This window comes from Neolamprologus multifasciatus, chromosome 14 (assembly GCF_963576455.1).
Source record: "Neolamprologus multifasciatus chromosome 14, fNeoMul1.2, whole genome shotgun sequence".
In the NCBI taxonomy this organism is placed as follows: Eukaryota; Metazoa; Chordata; class Actinopteri; order Cichliformes; family Cichlidae; genus Neolamprologus; species Neolamprologus multifasciatus.
Genome location: NC_140452.1, coordinates 35,639,153 through 35,656,901, shown reverse-complemented (window position 1 = coordinate 35,656,901; position 17,749 = coordinate 35,639,153). Strand labels below are relative to the sequence as shown.

Here is a 17,749-nt window from a genome sequence, read left to right as displayed (position 1 = left end):
ATAACTTAATATGAATGAATGATGAACAGCACACTTTCTGTCAACACCATTAGAAAAAGGGTCAACACCGTCAGACAAAATACCGACTTTCTCTCAAAACACATGTTTTTCTGACAGAAGCTTGTTTGTCATCAGCTGCTTACGGCCTCAACAGTCGACCTACATGAAGCTTTTTACAAAAATAATTAAATCTTACATTTCATCGACTGTGGTGTTGACGTACTGTGGTTGTGACACAGTTTTAAAGGTGTGTCATAAATGAAAAATAAAAACATTATCACAGCAGTGACCTCATGGCATGTGTCTCAAACAGGAAGTGGTAAAGGGGTCCTCAGAGTGTAAGCTGCCCACAATCATTCCTGATGTTTTTGTAAAAAAATCAGATGGTGTTGAGAAAAACTCTGGACACGATTTTAATCACTTAAAAAATATGTAAAAATAAATTTTCAATGTCATATTTTGATATTATATAAGGTAAATACTCAGTGACGAGAGCCACGATGTTTAATTTTACATTACTTTTAATTTTATTTATGTATTTTAATACTATCACACCTGCTTCTGGACAAACTGGTAATGTGTTGTACCATTTAAAATAAATATATGTATAAAAAATGCTAAATCATACCTTTGTTGTGTAAACATTGCCTTGGTTTGTCTCTTAGTCAGCTGGGTAACACTTGTATGCATATTTTTAACCCCAAAATTGGGTTTTATCTGGCGGACATGTTTTGTCCCTCATCTCAAGAATCACTGACCTGTTATATATCTGTAATGTATTTATGATTCTCTTTCTCAGATCTCACTCAGTAATAACATTTAATGTTAAAGGCACTTTTCACTTGGATAAATCGCATCACTTTATAATAATGTGACACTATTAATCATTAATCAGGTATTAGTAAGTTTGCAAGTCATGATTTTATGTCATTACTCTTTGACTATGACTATGACTTTTGACTATGACTATGACTGGTTATTGTGAGCAACGCTGATACCTGTAAGTGCTGTAAATGCTGTAACAGATAGGCAAACATGCCTGTGTTTATGAATGACATACTAAGGAGGAGTCATGACATATATATGATGCATTAAGTTACTAATTATTACTATAATAATTACTAATACCTGACTGATGCTGAATTGTGTGACATTGTCATAAAGTGGTACCATGTGAGCAGCACCACCATGCTATGTGCCTCCACCGTATCAGAGCTCAGCGGCATTATTGAATAAATTCAATTCAAAGTAACATTTTTGGTGTCTTCGGTGCACAAGAAGGTAAACTTGGTCCGTCCTGATTGAAACACTGTGACTGGCTCAGTTTGTCCACACAAATGCTGTTCGGCAGTTTCTGAACGTTTGGGTGTAAAAGCAGTGCAGCCACGTTCAGTGTAGTCCCCGAGGCGCTCTCTTTCACCTGTTAGACGACTTTCTACATGTTGATTTCTGCTGTTGTGCCAAAAAGTGATTTTAGGTATTTGCCTACAAACGACTGCCCATATTTAAACTGCTGTGAATGACTTATTAGACTACAATCTGTCAAACATGTATCCCAGGAGGGACGTCAAGTCATTCTGTGACTTAATATATCCTTTATTTACCTTGACAATAATGTCACAGCTGTAAGGTGCTGTTTTCATTCCCTGAGTGGTGGTGCGAGGACAAACGAACAAAACCTCCCAATAATTTATCTTGGAAACATAAACAGTGCCCTTCTGTGGTGTCTACGTTTCGTGGGAGTTTGCTGTGGAAGATTTGGGTTTGACGGGAAAGCAGCAGATGTATCGTGTGGAGAAGTTGTGTTGATAAAGAAAGTGAAGCAGGCTAACAGCATCAGAATGTCCCGCATGTTATGTTCACATTTAATGGGACAACACAGTTTTAATCGTCCGCTCTGTGGTCACAGAGCGATGACACCCTGAGCAGCCTTTCTTCATCACATCCCCTCGTCCAATCAAACTCCAGGCGTCCATACCGGGTCTTTCCGCAGAGCTCTGCAGTGACAAAGTTGTGCTGGGACCCCAGTGGAGTGATACGGTAGAGGCAACCGCCGGCTGTCTCCACGGTGTCCTTCAGCTCGACTTTCTGAACCACCCTCTGATGTGCTGCTGCCAGCTGAGGCTGCAGTGGGGGGATGTCTGCCACGAGCTGCACGTCAGCAGCAAATGTGTGTGCGTGCTCTGAAGTGTGCAAACGTGCCGCCCGTGCAGACTGGAAGCCATGCAGAGAGATGAGTTTGTACAGGTTGTTCCTCCACTCGGAGGTTTGGAGCAGCTGTGTGGAGCGCTGAGTATGAGCAGCGGACTCTGTACTAGTAAATGTTGGGTCACCACCCAAGTCACTGCTTAGACGTCCCCCCAGACAAGTGGCGTGGATTACGGACCGTGAGGGCACAGGGGAGCTATACAGCCGACCTTTCAACCTGCTCTCAGCAGCATCAGTCTGCAGTGTAGAGGACTGTGGGTGGTGCCCAGAGGGGACGGAGAGTTTTCCAAGATCTGGCAAGTTGTTTTTGAAGACTTGGAACTTCTTGTAGAGGGCCAGCACTCTGTTATCGAGGCCGGCCTGCACATGGTTAGCTATGCTGTCGTATTTGTGCGAGACAAGGAGGAACCTTTGATCCTTGATTGGTGACGGTTGTGGTTGAGGATCCTCTGGAGCCACCAGTGGAGAGTAGGTTTCATGTTGCAGCTCTACGAACATGAAAAAGGCCATAAAATGGTTAAAAGCTGTTCCTATTTCCAGAGCTATGGTGTGAGGGCCTTCTGGGGGGGCCCAGTGTTTACTTCTGCTAGAGCCACATGAGTTTAAGTCTCCACACTGAACCTTTGATTGGTAAACCTCATGTTTCGTTCTGCGATGCTCTTTTTCTACCCAACAATGTTACTGACCTGCTGACATTTCACCAAATTATTTGCAAAATGTTTCTCGCGCTCTTTGTTTTTTCATACCTTTTCCAGTCTTACGATTCGATGCTGCATCAAAGTTTTAAACATTTGGTTTTCTTCATAAAATCTTCAAATCACTGTATCCTAGATTCACATTTTACACAGAATCCATCTTCGGTTGGTTTAATAACAGTAAACTATAATAAACTCTACCTTACCTGGTCGCTCTGCTCGGCCTGTTTTCTCCTGCTCGCTCTCTTTCCTCTGAACACATCAGTCAACACAAAACAACTAATATCAGCCAACGAGTGACGTTTGTTGGGGTGATGTTCACAGACGTGTTGCTTCTAATACGTCTGACGGGGAATCATTTTCTCAACGTACTTTTCTTGTTTGGTCGGGCCGCCCCTCGTCCTTCCTCTCGCTCACATCCTTCACTGTGAATGAAAACGGACTGTAAGGAAACTGCCATAGTAACACATTAATAATGCCATGTGGACCATAGATGGTGTATAAAACATGGACGGAGCTTCTGGGTGGGACAAATGAAGCCAGTGTGGAAAAGCCTGCGATCTTTGTGAGGTAACAGCTGTGAAGAAAACCGTCTGCTTCCACAGGAGACTCTGAGAAACAGCCTCAGTGAACACTGTCCGCCTGAATACACATATCAGCTATTTTTAATAAAACTTGACATACTATGTTAGCAGCTCATGATTAACAACCCAACCAGTCGGGTGGGATCTCACAGTCAGACTCGCCCCTCGTCACATCCTGGTTTTGTAACCAAAAAACAAAAACACACTTTTACTAGAATCTGGACTTAAACTGCATCCATGCAGGAAACAGCAGTGATGTGGAGACCACGGGAAGTCAGCGACACCACACATGACTTTGAGCAACAAAGTGTGTGTCCTGAGAAGTTTGAGTGATGGCTTAGACGTCATATAAACGGACGCAGCCTCTGATGTCACGCGTGCAGGTTAGTCAGACCTCCAGCTGACTGTTTAGCCGTCGTTCTCTGACGTCACATGAAACTGAGGGATACTGCATGCTCGTGGGCTAGCGGCGTGTCAATGCCAAGATAGGCCTGAGACATACCATCATCCTCTGTGACTCTACTGGGGACAATAATTACCAAAAGAACATTTATTCGATAGGACTGTTTGAACAGGAAAGCCGTTACTGAGTGTGGCTGGTTTTCCATTAGTGATGGGTCGTTCGCGAACGAAATGGCTCTTAGAGCCGGCTCTTTGACGTGAACGACGCGAGCCGGCTCCTTATCGCGAGCCGTCACATGTTTTGGTTTTTTTTCTTTCTCTCACCCTCTCTCTCGCACTTTTTTTCCGCTTCACTCCGCACGCGAGCCTTGTGTTTTACGCTGGGCAGAGGGGGGAGGGGCGGTAGTTACACTCAGTAGCACAGGAACAGAGCGGGAGGGAGAGAGAGAGAGCCAGGGACAACAACGTCACATTAGAAAGGTATAGTAATCATCCACAACTATTTTCAGTTGCAGGATTCAGAAAGTTTATTCATGCGGGCCCATATGACAGAGAATATGCGTCTTCTTTTTGTTTTCATATTTTAATTTATATTTAATTGTGTTGTGGTTTGCAGTGTTTTGTGTTGTTTCACTTTAAATTTGTAAAAGGAAAAAGCTGAAAATTTAAATAGTTAAAATTTGAAATGTGAATAGTTGATTTTTGTATTATATGATTTATTACATTTTATGTGGAGTGAATAAATAAAAGTATATTTACGGTGGCCCCTAGAGACAAAGCACATACAAACTCCAAAACACGTACAAAAACGAATCATGAACGAATCATTCAATACTCGAGAATCACTTTACTGACTCATGAATCATGATTCACAAACCCAACTGACTCACTGACTCATCCCTGTTGCTGTTAGCAGCAATGTATCTAGCTTATAATTAAAATTGTAGAGAAAACACAACATCCAGTATCTTAACAAAAAATTTCCTGCTCTGAACTGGAAGAAAAAACCCTGAGTAGAAGCTCACATCAAGACAATAGCTCCTCGGTTCATAGTAGCATCGCTCTGCTAACATGCTAACAGCACATTTGAGCTACTCACCACCCCCCTCCTGTTCTGAATCATAGAGCGAACGAATCACTCACTCACCCCCACACCTGTTGTCTCACAGCTTCTTCTTCTTCTTGGTTGGCAACCAATGCTAAGGCGCATTACCGCCCCCTGGCTCACAGCTCAGTGGACATTTAGATGAGAAAATATATATTTGACACATTTAAGGAAAATACTAAGAAAATACAAATAAACAAAATAAATGTTTATTAAGCAATTTTGATAGGAAATTGCTTAATTTTAGAAATGTTTTTGCTCTTTTTTGCTCTATAAAATAGTTTTTTTTTTTTAAATCATTCATCTTAGCAGTGGGATTTACATGAAAAGAGAAACAAATTAAGTTTGAATGAAAATGTACATTTTTTGCACTCTCTGGTCAACTGACTCAGTGAATCAAAGACTCAAAAAACCCGATTCACTTTGGTGAGTGACTCATTAAAACCGATTCAATAAAAAGAATCAAATTTACCATCACTACTTCTCTTCTCTTACATCCAGAGGACTCGCCCTCTGGTGGCCATTAGGGAGAATGCAGCTTTAAACGTGCTCAGCAAACATTCATATTTTTGGTCAAAGAAATAAGGACACAGTTCCCCTCTAATGAAATTGACTTTGAATGGATTTTACTCAGAAGAACAATGTAATCATGTCAATCTAAAAGTACTTGACGGTGGGCAGGTTAGACTAAAGATAAATAAATAAACAAACAAACAAACAAACAAACAAACAAACAAACAAATAAAGCGTGGTCTTTACTGGAAACAAAGAAATAATTACACTGCAAGTAAATGTCAAACAGTTTAGTTCCAGGCCATATTATATAGTATTACCATATTTTAAGGTTAATTTATTGTGGGGATACTTTAAGCATCTCTGAATATTAGGGACCTGCCCCCAAACATATATTCCAAACACTGCTGTGTACCTTTGGGAATGACTTCACGGAGCTCCATCTCTGTCTTCAGCTCTCTCACAGGCTTGCTTCTCTTCTCATCACAGGAAGTTGGTCTAGATTTCAAATAAGCACACCTGAATTCAGTATGATGTACACGATTACCACGAGATGTTCTGAGTGACTTTTGAACACTCACAGGAGGTCCGGAGCAGTTGCTGGATCATCTGCTTGCTTCTGAGGCGCCACACTAGCGTCCTCAGAGGGTTTCGGCCGTTCGCTCACAGGACTCACAGTCTGGATAAACTTCTCCGTCTCGTCTTTTCCATTTTCTTTCTTCACATCAGTTTTTTTCTTTTTCATCACCTCCAGCTCTTCTTGAGGTTTTCCAGCTTCTTTCTCTGTCTTCTTCTCTGTTTCTTCTTCCTTCGTGTCCTCACGTCCTTGCCAGTCTGTTCTATTACTTTCTTTCCTCGTCCTCCCATCTTCTGCTGCGCTCTTCTTTCTTTTCAGCTCACCTTTTTTTTCCTTTTCAGTCTGGAACCAGAAATAACCAGTGGTGCATTCATCTGTTTGCTGACCATGAAAGAAGCTGTCATCCCAAAGTTTTTTGCCCTTCCTCTTCCAGCTGCGGATCACAGAGTTAGGGATGTAGCCATCGGGAGCGATGGGCCAGGTTAGAGGCTCCGTGTCTGCAACAGCAGCTTCAACTCTGACTTGAGGCCTCTCCATCAGGCTCCAGGTTTAGCCAGCAGCTAGCTGGAACTACACGATGCTGCAATTTATTTATTTATTTAAAAAGAAAAAGAATATCTTAATTTAGGGATGCAACGATACCAATTTTTACAAACCGATAAGATACCGATACTTGGATCTGAGTACTTGCCGATACAGAGTACAAAAACCGATACTTCTACCACACACACACACACACACACACACACACACACACACACACACACACACACACACAAATACAATTAATTGGAAGACAGTGAATATTTCAAGTGAAAAATAAGCACTTCTGTTAAATTATTACAGAGTCTCCACATTGTAATTTAACAAAATATCACTGAACTATTGGCACTGTCTCGAGCTTTCACAATAATAAATAAACACTTCTGTTTGGAATAAAATAAATACAAATTAGGTTTGAGAATAAAATAAACGTTTAAATTATTGCAGAGTGTCCATATTGTAAACAAACAAACAAAATAACGAAAGTATTTGGCATTGACGAACTCCTCATCTGCCCGTGGATCATCAGTCCACTGTGCCGTTAAACCGAGGACTGACATCGCGCACACACTGCTTGTCTTTACCTCTTCAGAAAGTTTTGGCACCATTATCTCCCTGATGTGTGGGCGGTTGGGAATTTCATATCGCAGCTCGAGTATGCTGAGAAGACGGTGCAATCCTATGTTTTCCACGACCGGCATTGGCTGGTCATCCAGAGCGATAAAATGAGTCAGAGCCTCTGTTATTTTAACTGCCCGTGGATTTTCTCTTCACATTTTTCTTCGCTTTTCCAAAACCTGAGTTAAAGTTGGCTGTTCCACACTGCTGACATTTTGTTTAGCCTAGCTACAGCAGCCTCCAGTTTCTCTTTTTTATCTGGAGCTGCCAGTCTCACTCGTCTAACCCTGTGCCTGTTTAGCGCGGGATGTCCCCCTAGTGGCCAATCTAAAGAACTACAACAGAAATGACAAGCCACCCTCTGATTAATGAAATAAGTTGGTATCGGTTCATGGTATCGGTTAACTTTTACGAGTATGAGTACACACACATTTTACAGTATCGGCCCCGATACCGATACCAGTATCGGTATCGGTGCATCCCTATCTTAATTTCATGATTACGTGATGACGTAAAATCTGAGGACAAAGTAACCAAAATGGGAAACTGAGGCCCTGTCAGCTGGAGATAAATGTTAGTATCATGTCAGTAAAACAAAGGACAGTCGTTCATTATGTTTACACCAAGCAGGTCTTTACCTCCCTGTGCTCAGGCTAAACTAACCAGCCTCCAGCCTCACAGCTGTTCTACAAATCTATCCTCATGTCCCACTAACAAAAAGATGCTTCCAGTAATGCTGACCTGTGGCTGAATAAAACAGACAGGGCCTATGTTTGAATCATCCATTCAAACACACGAGGTCAAACTCACCAGAACAGTGCTCCCTGTGAGCAGGAGTATCTGATGTCTGGCTGCTGACGCCCCTCACTGCTGCTGTTATATTCAGTTTGAACACAAACACGTGATGGAACTAACAGCAGGGTTCAAAACCACCATGATGCATCCTTTAAACGGGACCTACTCTCCTCCCCACCCTTCATATCACAGTGGTGGATGCTCCTGATAGTCATGGCCTCGTCTGAAGCAGTGACACAGCATGAGTCCAAATCTCAGGCTGTACACGCTGTGAGAGAGCCGAGGCGCTACGGCCTCCCCACCAAGGGAAAACCACCAAAGTGCGGGTGATGGGAACCAGCCAATCACACTCAGCTGCCTTTAAAGTCTGTTGTATCCAGACAAAGTCAGTCTGTGATTGGATGAATGTGTCTGTTGGCAGTTACATGAATATTAACTGTTTGATATGCACAGAAACACAGTTATTGACAAACCCCCCCCCCCACTCTCAGTGTGACTGCAGACAGCGCTGACTGTGAGCACACAAGCCCCGCCCAGTCTCTGCTAGTATATTCTGTTGGTGAGGGGCAGCCAATCAGAGGTTAGCTTAAAGACAGCAGAGCTTTTTGTAGACAGCCGGGTGAACGGAGAGACTGCAGGCCTAGAATAACACAAACGAGGATTATTTCGACCTGTGACTCATGCTAAGCTCTCGTACTCTGACTTTTAATTCATTTGAAAGCCTGATGCTTAGCATTGTCCACCCCAGCTGTGAAACTCAGAAACCAGTCTTACTTGTTATCATCTATCGTCCACCTGGGCCTTACACAGAGTTTCTGTCTGATTTCTCAGACTTTATATCTGATTTAGTTCTGAGCTCAGATAAAATAATTATTGTGGGTGATTTTAACATCCATGTAGATGCTAAAAATGACAGCCTCAACATGGCATTTAATCTGTTGTTAGACTCAATTGGTTTCTCTCAAAATGTAAAAGAACCCACCCACCACTTTAATCACACTCTAGATCTTGTTTTAACATATGGCATAGAAACTGAACATTTAACAGTGTTTCCTGAAAACCCTCTCCTGTCTGATCATTTCTTGATAACATTTACATTTACAATAATTGATTACGCAGCAGTGGAGAGTGGACTTTATCAAAGTAGATGTCTTTCTGAAAGCGCTGTAACTAAGTTTAAGAATATAATCCAGCCACTGTTATCATCGTCAATGCCCTGTACCAACACAGAGCAGAGCAGCTATCTGAACGCTACCCCAACAGAGGTCGATTATCTTGTTAATAATTTCACCTCCTCACTACGTACGACTCTGGATACTGTAGCTCCAGTGAAAACTAAGGTCTCTAATCAGAAGTACCTGACCCCGTGGTATAATTCTCAAACACGTACCCTAAAGCAGATGACTCGTAATCTGGAGAGGAAATGGCGTGTCACAAATTTAGAGGATCATCATTTAGCCTGGAGAAATAGTTTGTTGCTTTATAAGAAAGCCCTCCACAAAGCCAGAACATCTTACTACTCATCACTGATTGAAGAAAATAAGAACAACCCCAGGTTTCTCTTCAGCACTGTAGCCAGGCTGACAAAAATATCTTTTCATACTTTTGGGTCAATAAAACCCCTTTTACCCTTTTACCCTTTATACCTTACTGCTTGGTCCCTGACACTGCTCCTCACATACAAGGTCTTAAATAATCAGGCCCCATCTTATCTTAATGACCTTGTAGTACCATATCACCCTATCAGAGCACTTCGCTCTCGCTCTGCAGGCCTACTTGTTGTTCCTAGAGTATTTAAAAGTAGAATGGGAGGCAGAGCCTTCAGTTTTCCTCTTCTGTGGAACCAGCTTCCAGTTTGTCTTCCTTCTCTCACCCCAACCAATCACAGCAGATGGCCCCGTCCCTCCCTGAGCCTGGTTCTGCTGGAGGTTTCTTCCTGTTAAAAGGGAGTTTTTCCTTCCCACTGTCGCCAAACTGCTTGCTCACAGGGGGTCATATGATTGTTGGGTTTTTCTCTGTATGTGTTATTGTAAAATGACGTCCTCAGTGAGCACGAGGCCATAAAGATTTTGATGAAGGTATTTCAGGGAAAAGTCCCAGAGTGAGCAACACTTTCACTGTGAGGTGAATGTACAGGACGCTCTGCAGTATTTTCTTGTTTTTCTATAATTACAGTACTGCGCAAATTCATGAGCTGGACACCATTTTTTTGCTCGCAGCCTCTTTGATCACAAATGTATTACAGGAAAAAACAAAAGTGGCACCAATGTGTCAAAATGAGCCCAAATGGATTTAAGAGCCAGCAGTCTTCAGTCAGGTTTGCTGGTTATGAACAATCTTCACAAAACGATCAGGTATTGATTTTTATTTGACTCTCCTTTACAGTAACTGCATCAAACCAATCAAACAGACAATAACTTGCACACATGTAGTAAAACTTCAGTTATGGAGAAAAATGATGTTTCAGAACAAAACACAAAGGATCATCGTTCAGCTGCTGACGCTCACACGAATCACTATGAAAATATTACAGCTGTTAAAAAGCGCAGCTGCTCTTTATACCTCAGCACGAGACAAAGTGGAGACACACACACACACACACACACACACACACACACACACACACACACAGTTTAAATTACAGGCCAACATTTCTTTAAATTAAGTGCTGTACACATCTGGTGATGTAATCAGACAATAAATAACACCATGGCTTCTTCCTCGTCACGTTTCACACAGATTAAGACTTTCTGTTGCTCCTGAATGTTGGACGTTTATTAAACAGGAAGTTCACATTCGTGTGAGCAGTGACTCTCCTCACATCTGCATCTGTCACCACTGAGCAGTAACTGACTGAATTCAGCGATGCTACAAGTGCTTGGCTGATGTGAGGTTTTCACTGCCTGGACCGACTCGAGCATCGCCGCTGCTGTGCTCCTCCTGACTGATGCTTCTCACTCATACAGTTTTTACAATGCAGATGTGCTCCTGCAGCTTCTTTCTTTACTCTGCAAAATTCACTGTTAGCTCTTCATGATTTAGTTTGACAGAAACGTTGTCAGTAAGGGATCATCCCGGTTTAAAAATCTGAAAGTGATACATACAGAACAAACAGTTTAGAACCAGTCGAGCTTATAACAGGTTATTACATCACCAAACGCTGTTATTAGTCTTGAATCCACCGTCCTGGTTTCAGCTGCTTTCATCTGTGATGTGACCGAGCTCTGTTGTCTGTAGCAGACATGGCAGCCGTGCAACTGGACTACACCTCCCAGCTGTGCCAAACGGCTTCTTTAGAGGAGCAGTTCCTCTAAACGTTGGTTGAGTCCAGGCTGAACTCTCCACACACGTTTCTACACAGAGACCCTTTAAAATGATGAGCAGCCTTTTCTCAAACTGTCGAGCTCTTCCTGTGGCGTCGGTGACGACCACCGCGATGCTATATGTGAACTCTCGTGTTAGCAATGGAAGCTGCTCTGCAGACTACTTTGCTAGTGCGCATGAAGACGCCAGCGTTGCAGTGGGAACTCAGTTTGCATCGGCAGCATGAGGACTCCCCAAACTCAGCGGGATAGTTGAGCAGATGTGTGAACATCAGTCTAACCTCAGACAGGGGCAACATCACAGTCAATCAGTGGAACAGTTTTCAAACACACACTGTGTGCGTCTTAAACGCAGTCAACACCTGAGATACGGAGATAAGTTCTTGCATGCTGTTAGAAATGATTCCTGTTTTTATTACTGTTGCTTGTAACAATAGAGGCTTATAAATAAATACAAACAAAAGTGGAAGACGTTTCTATCGCTGAGAGCGTCGCAACAAACCGCTGCTGGACCAGGATCAAGAAGCTACTCTGTGATTGTCGGTACTGCAGGTCGAGACGCTGCTGCAGAGACGCTGCTGTCCTCAGTGCTACATATGGAGACGACAGTGGGGGGGCGCATTGCACGGGGGCATCGGGAGGGTGTGACGAAGACTACGAGCTGTGGCGTAAACGTTCTCCCTCAGCTGGTGACGTAGCAGGACACGGGACGCCATGAAACCTGCAATAATACGACGCCGTTGTTGTGGTCGGAGCTCCGTGGTTACAAACGCAGCCTCATGAAACTTTGAGAAACTCCTCTGCAGAACAACAAGTGTTCCTTCATGTTTACATGTGTTTAAAGCATACAAACGATGTTTATTGTAACGTTAGAATAAAACAGCGTCTGACGCCTTCGCCCGTTCAGAGGTGAATCTTTGGACTAAACGGAGGAGACGTGGTCAGTCTGCTGTAACTTTAGTCCTGTCCAAATGTAAACTACAGAAACATCGGTTTAAAACTGATTGTGATTTCACACTTTGAGCAAAAACATTTACACCTATAGCCGAATGCTGCTGCGCCAACGTCACAACTGAACGGGTCAAATCAATCAAACGTCATTTTTAATACGGCGAGAGAACCGCGGCCTGTTGATCCTGATGCGTTTCCTGAGACGGGGCGATACCTGAGCGTGCTGAATGTTGAGCGAACACTCAGCACGCTGCGAGGCGCTCTCTGCTGACGGGCTGAAAGTCCCAGTATTTGGAGGAGGGGGGGAGGGGGGCACTGCAGTCCGAGCGTGTGCATCATCAGGTTAGGGGGGTCTGCTCGGTCACTCTTGCAGGAGCGTCTCCCTCCAGTCAAAGCTGTGGTTGGGCCCATGTGTGAGGGGGAGGATGGGCGGGTCCACTAACTGCCACACCCCCGTGTCCCCCTGCTCCTCGCAGGAGCAGAAGCCCAGGTAAGGGATCTGAGGAGAGAGCAGAGCGAAGGAAACGTGACTCGGAGCAGATTAAAGACGACGGCGCTCCGACACAAAAACATGTAACATTTTCATTTCCTGGATTTTCCCTCGTTTCTAAATGTAGCGCTGCTCATGTGACCTCCAACAGGAAGGACGCCACGACCTCAGAGATATTATAAGACTCTGTTTTACACGTGTACGCACTAACAGAGCACGGGATGTGGAAAATCAAGGATAATAATCTTATAATTTCTTTGTATCTAACAAAAACACACATTACTGTTAATTACATTAATTATTTATGAATCAAAGAATATTTTTGATCCTTTTAATTTTCCACTTTAGTGCAAACTGATTTATTTCCTATTGTTTGACATCATCAGCTGATTTATACTTCAGTCATCCAGCAGAGGGCAGCACAGTCAGTGTGAGCAGTTAACGACCCTCAGTGAACATGAACGTGGAGTCTGTGCTGTGATGGCACGAAGCTGCGTTTACTTTACTGTTGCTAAAAACATAAAACTGCTTTTTTGTTCCGTTTAACTGAAAAGAGAAACCAAAGTACAACCAGAGGAAACACACGCTTCACTTTTTGACTTCATCTGTTGTCATTTCCAGTCTTCCGTAGCATGTTTGGCTGTTTCACATTAACACCCTGGATAAACACTGAAGCCTCAGTGAGACACATCGACTCATTTCCCCCTAATGAGCCAGCAGACAACAAACGTTATCTAAAGAGGAAGTTTAGTCTGGTAGGAACCACGAACACGACGGTAGAAGCTGCACGAGAGCTTCCAGTCGCTTTTCAAGTCGGGTCAGCGAGCTGAGGACGAGCGAGCTGAGGACGAGCGAGCTGAGGACGAGCGAGCTGAGGACGAGCGAGCTGAGGACGAGCGAGCTGAGGACGAGCGAGCTGGCCACTAAAAACGATTTAGAGTAAATGCTTGTGATCATAGATGCACATGTTTCTCATTTAAACTGAAACCATGTTGGACAGCAGGGTTTGTTCATCACATGATTTCAGAAATGTTCACAGTTTGTTATCGTCTGATCCTCCAAAACCCGTCACAGAAATACAGCTTTGACTGTTTTCCTCTGTACAGTGAACGCACCGCTGTGCAGTGAACGCACCGCTGTACAGTGAACGCACCGCTGTACAGTGAACGCACCGCTGTACAGTGAACGCACCGCTGTGTTTGCACAAACAGGCAGGAGGCAGGAGGCAGTGATGGATGGGCAGAGAGGGGGAATGTAACAAAGAAAATAAACCAGATGAAAAGAGGTGTGTGCGCGGACCTTTCGGACGACTTGGATGAAGTCCTTGGCGCTCTGTGGGCTGCGGCCCTGCAGCTGGCGCGTGCAGGCCTCTAAGGAAGAAGCGTGGGCTACAATCAGCACGTTGTTTCCTACAGAGAGAGGAAACCCAGGCGGGACAAAGACATGAACATGCTGATCTTTAAACATCTGCAGCAGCTCTGCTGTGTCTCTCACCACTGTTTTTGCAGTCCGACAGGATGTCTTTGGTTACTTGATAGCTGCGACTCATGTAGTTCTCGTAGGACTCGGACACAGTGAGCTTGCTGACGGGGATCAGAGGTCTGCATCGAGAGAAATAATTAGTGACACATGTCAGGCAGTGGTAAGTGTCTTCTTTGTGCCTTTGAGTGGGCGTGGGCTGCGGTTTGGGAGGTGGACTCGCTCTGGATCCTTCAGTCCATCAGAACTACAGAGCAGATCTCTGCAGGCCAGGCAGACAACAACACGCCAGCGTTCCTGCTGCTGCTGCTTCAACCCCCCAAAAGTTGGGACTCAGTGTAAAATCCATAAAAGCAGAATGCAACGATTAGCAAACCTCGTAATCCTGTACAGGATTTTAATCACAACAGAAGTCAAATGCTCACACTAAGACATTTTCTATTTTATGGAAATATTAGCTCATTTTATCCTAAACGGCCTCGTAGGTTTACAGTTGTGCCATACTCCTTCATCTCTGAATGATGGCTTGAACAGAGCTCCGTGGATGTTCAAGGCTTGGGAAATCTTTGTGTAGCTTAAGCCTGCTTTAATGTCTCAATAACGTTATCCCTGACCTGTCTGCTGTGTTCTTTGGACTTCATGCTGTTGTTGTCCCAATATTCTCTGAGACAACCTCTGAGGCGTCACAGAGCAGCTGTATCTGTACTGACATTAGATCACACACAGGTGCATGTTGCAGGTTCATGTTTGTGGCTGTAATGTGACAAAATGTGGGAAAGTTCAAGGGCCGAATACTTTTGCATCCACTGTGCATCATCTACAAAAAGATTCAGAGAATCTGGAGCAGCGTCTGTGCACAAGGCTGAATATCACTGATGCAAACAGTCACGACTCTGCACGGCTTCAAGAACACTTCCTGCTGTGCCACGCGGGCAGGTTAAAGCTGCACACACCATCTCTGGACCCGAGCTCATTCAGCATGGACCGAGGGAAGATGGAAACGGCTCTGTGATCAGACGAATCAGACATTTGTAACGTCCTGTGGACTAAAGAGCAGCGGGACTGTCTGGCTTGTTGTCACGTGGTTCAAAAGTCTCCACCTCTGATGGGATGAAGGAGCTCGTGCAACGACACAGCAACGTGTGCTGCCATGAAATAAAACATGAGCTAATATTGGTCCTTTCTCTTTTTTAACATCTGATGTATTTTCTCTACTGTGAGTACAGCTCATGGTAAATGGACTGATTCTCTCTCGCTTCATACAACATTCACACTTGGCGTTAGTATGTTTGTATATTAGAGGGATGCAGACTGATCGAACCACCAACCTTCCCATCGTCACATGACCAGCATTCATACCATCGCTTTCTGTGTGGATTTATATTTACAGTTGTGTAGCTATGTCTTAGTTTCTCTCCGGATTAGAGGCGTGAAACATGCAAACACGGCACAGTTAGCACAAAAGTCCCCACACAAGCTCGGCCGTCATCACCTGTAAGTTGTGTCAACACTGAAGTGTGCAGCAGCCAGGTCGGTGGGAGGTATCCATGCAGGCATCGAGCTCCCACACACCCACTTGGTCCATTCGAAAAGCCCCGGCTCCACTCGCACCTTCAGCTTGCTGTCCTGCTGTAAACCTGTTCGCACAAACCAAATGTCGCAGATAAAAAAGAAACGCACATCTCGATGTGTCGGCGCGAGCGCTGGCGCACAGGCTGGACCCGCTTTTACCTTTCAGGATGTTCTGTGCAGTCTGAACGCAGCGCAGAGCGGGAGAGCAGTACACAGAGTCTATGGCGGTGTTGCTCTCTAACAGGGCTTCACCTGAGAAGAAGCACACGTGCAGAAACGTCAGCCGGTCATTAGCTGCAGGTGTTTTATTCACATCTGCACCAGTCACGTACCCACGAGCCGGGCCTGGGTGGATCCAAACACAGTAATGGGAGCATCCATGTCATAGTCTCTCTGTGCCCCCCACAGAGGCAGGCTGGGAGGCATGTTCAGGTTGGAGCGGACGTATCGACCTGCAGAGGGAAGAAAAGCACGGCTGCATGAACCTCACCGTGACAGTAATGAAGCTGTGTGGACGTGCTCACCTTTACTATCTGAGCAGAGGGACAGCCAGTGTTTGCCAAAGACCACGTCCATCCTCTCACCGTGGCGGCACACGAAAAGAGTGCGCTTGGGTTGCCGCGAGTGACCCCCGCTGATGCGCAGGACCTGCTGAACAGTAACAGGACGCTTCAACATTTGGACAGACAGCAGCAACACTCAGTGCGCCGTTCACAGGTCGAGTACCTGCATCGGATGACAGATGAGACTAAGGGACGGCGTGTCCCCGGGACTTGTGCTGTCGGGGCGGCGGCTGTCCAGCAGTCCATCGAACAGGCCTCTGTCTTTACTGGCCTTGTCACTGGCCTCACAGCTGAAGAAGGAGTGGGAGCTGTGGTGGAAAAACACTCACTGTAAATCTGCTGCTGTGAGAATAAAGTGCAGCTGAGCTGAGAGATGATGTGAACCTTTAAATATACTGATCGTTTCTTTCCTGAGGAGTAAGGCACAGTGAGGGGGGGCGTGGCCTGTGATGCCGCTGCAGGTGAGACACCTGGGCGGCATCTGCAACCATGCTTAAAGTCTGCGCTCTGTCTGAGTCAGTGCTGCTGTAGTTGATGTGGACGGTCCGCCGTGTGTGAGACGCTGAAAAGCGTGAGCGTGTGGACGGTCCGCCGTGGTTACGCACAGATTCTTCGTTTGGGCTCGCTGCAGACGCACTGTGCATTCATCAGTGAACGTGCACGCTCATAAACATTTCAGCAGCAACCTTCCTCGTGTGCTACACTTACGCATGAAACACCCAGGTGTCCGATTCGTCCGCCAGGCTCACGTAGTTCTCAGGCAACAGGCCGGACAGCCCGGTGGCGAGCGAGGTCCCGTACACCCAGCCCTCGCTGGTGCTGTTCTGATCCACGGGAGACATGAAGACGAAATCCCCGGGAACCAGCTCCAGCTCGTCGTCGTTCTGCGGCACGTAGGGGTACATCACCCTCAGGGTCTGCAGCGGCCAATCACAGACAAGCAGAACATACAGACGTCACTACTCGATAGCTGCAGCTGTGGAGCGTGCGGGGTTAGTCTAATATCAGCTACCTCGTGGTTAGCAAAGCGAATGTCCCGGGAGAACAGAACAGCCAGCCAATCACATCCCAGCTTCACTTCAATGCCCTTGGCGAGTTTCTCCAGCGAGGGCAGGTGGTCGCTGGGGAAGTTGTAGGCCAGAGTGACGTGGAGCTGCTTCTTGTGAGGCTCCACGTGGACTTCTGACAGAGACAGACAGGAGACGTGTCACAGCGACGGCGTTCAGACTGAAGGCGCACTTTGCTTTCAATCTGAAGAAACCTGCGTCTGTTCTTTTCTTTATGCTAAACAACCAAAATATAAAGATGTGGGCGCGTCGCTGTACTTGGAC

General features: G+C 45.2%; 2 protein-coding genes across 3 annotated transcripts in view; both read right to left on the bottom strand.

The window, feature by feature from the left end:
• Positions 1 to 1,123: 1,123 nt before the first annotated feature.
• LOC146504530 (uncharacterized) lies at positions 1,124 to 8,340 on the bottom strand. Its single transcript, XM_085131509.1, has 6 exons — positions 8,056 to 8,340; positions 6,089 to 6,664; positions 5,923 to 6,005; positions 3,276 to 3,328; positions 3,110 to 3,155; positions 1,124 to 2,696 (listed from the first exon to the last, which is right to left on the bottom strand). Exons 2-6 carry the CDS (start codon positions 6,619 to 6,621, stop codon positions 1,885 to 1,887), a joined length of 1,527 nt encoding a protein of 508 aa, XP_084987635.1. The 5' UTR covers positions 6,622 to 6,664; positions 8,056 to 8,340; the 3' UTR covers positions 1,124 to 1,884.
• A 706-nt stretch (positions 8,341 to 9,046) lies between these two features.
• Positions 9,047 to 17,749, bottom strand: part of ubash3bb (ubiquitin associated and SH3 domain containing Bb) — a 55,823-nt gene continuing 47,120 nt past the window's right edge. Inside the window, exons 5-14 of one of the 2 annotated variants that reach the window (XM_085131503.1) lie at positions 17,431 to 17,600; positions 17,127 to 17,335; positions 16,582 to 16,726; positions 16,380 to 16,506; positions 16,188 to 16,307; positions 16,015 to 16,107; positions 15,776 to 15,920; positions 14,299 to 14,405; positions 14,104 to 14,213; positions 9,047 to 12,813 (exon numbers count right to left, since the gene is read on the bottom strand). In XM_085131503.1, coding sequence (XP_084987629.1) covers positions 12,676 to 12,813; positions 14,104 to 14,213; positions 14,299 to 14,405; positions 15,776 to 15,920; positions 16,015 to 16,107; positions 16,188 to 16,307; positions 16,380 to 16,506; positions 16,582 to 16,726; positions 17,127 to 17,335; positions 17,431 to 17,600 — 1,364 coding nt within the window. In that variant the 3' untranslated portion in view covers positions 9,047 to 12,675. The remainder of the gene's footprint in view (positions 12,814 to 14,103; positions 14,214 to 14,298; positions 14,406 to 15,775; positions 15,921 to 16,014; positions 16,108 to 16,187; positions 16,308 to 16,379; positions 16,507 to 16,581; positions 16,727 to 17,126; positions 17,336 to 17,430; positions 17,601 to 17,749) is intronic. The other variant, XM_085131504.1, reaches the window with a different exon arrangement.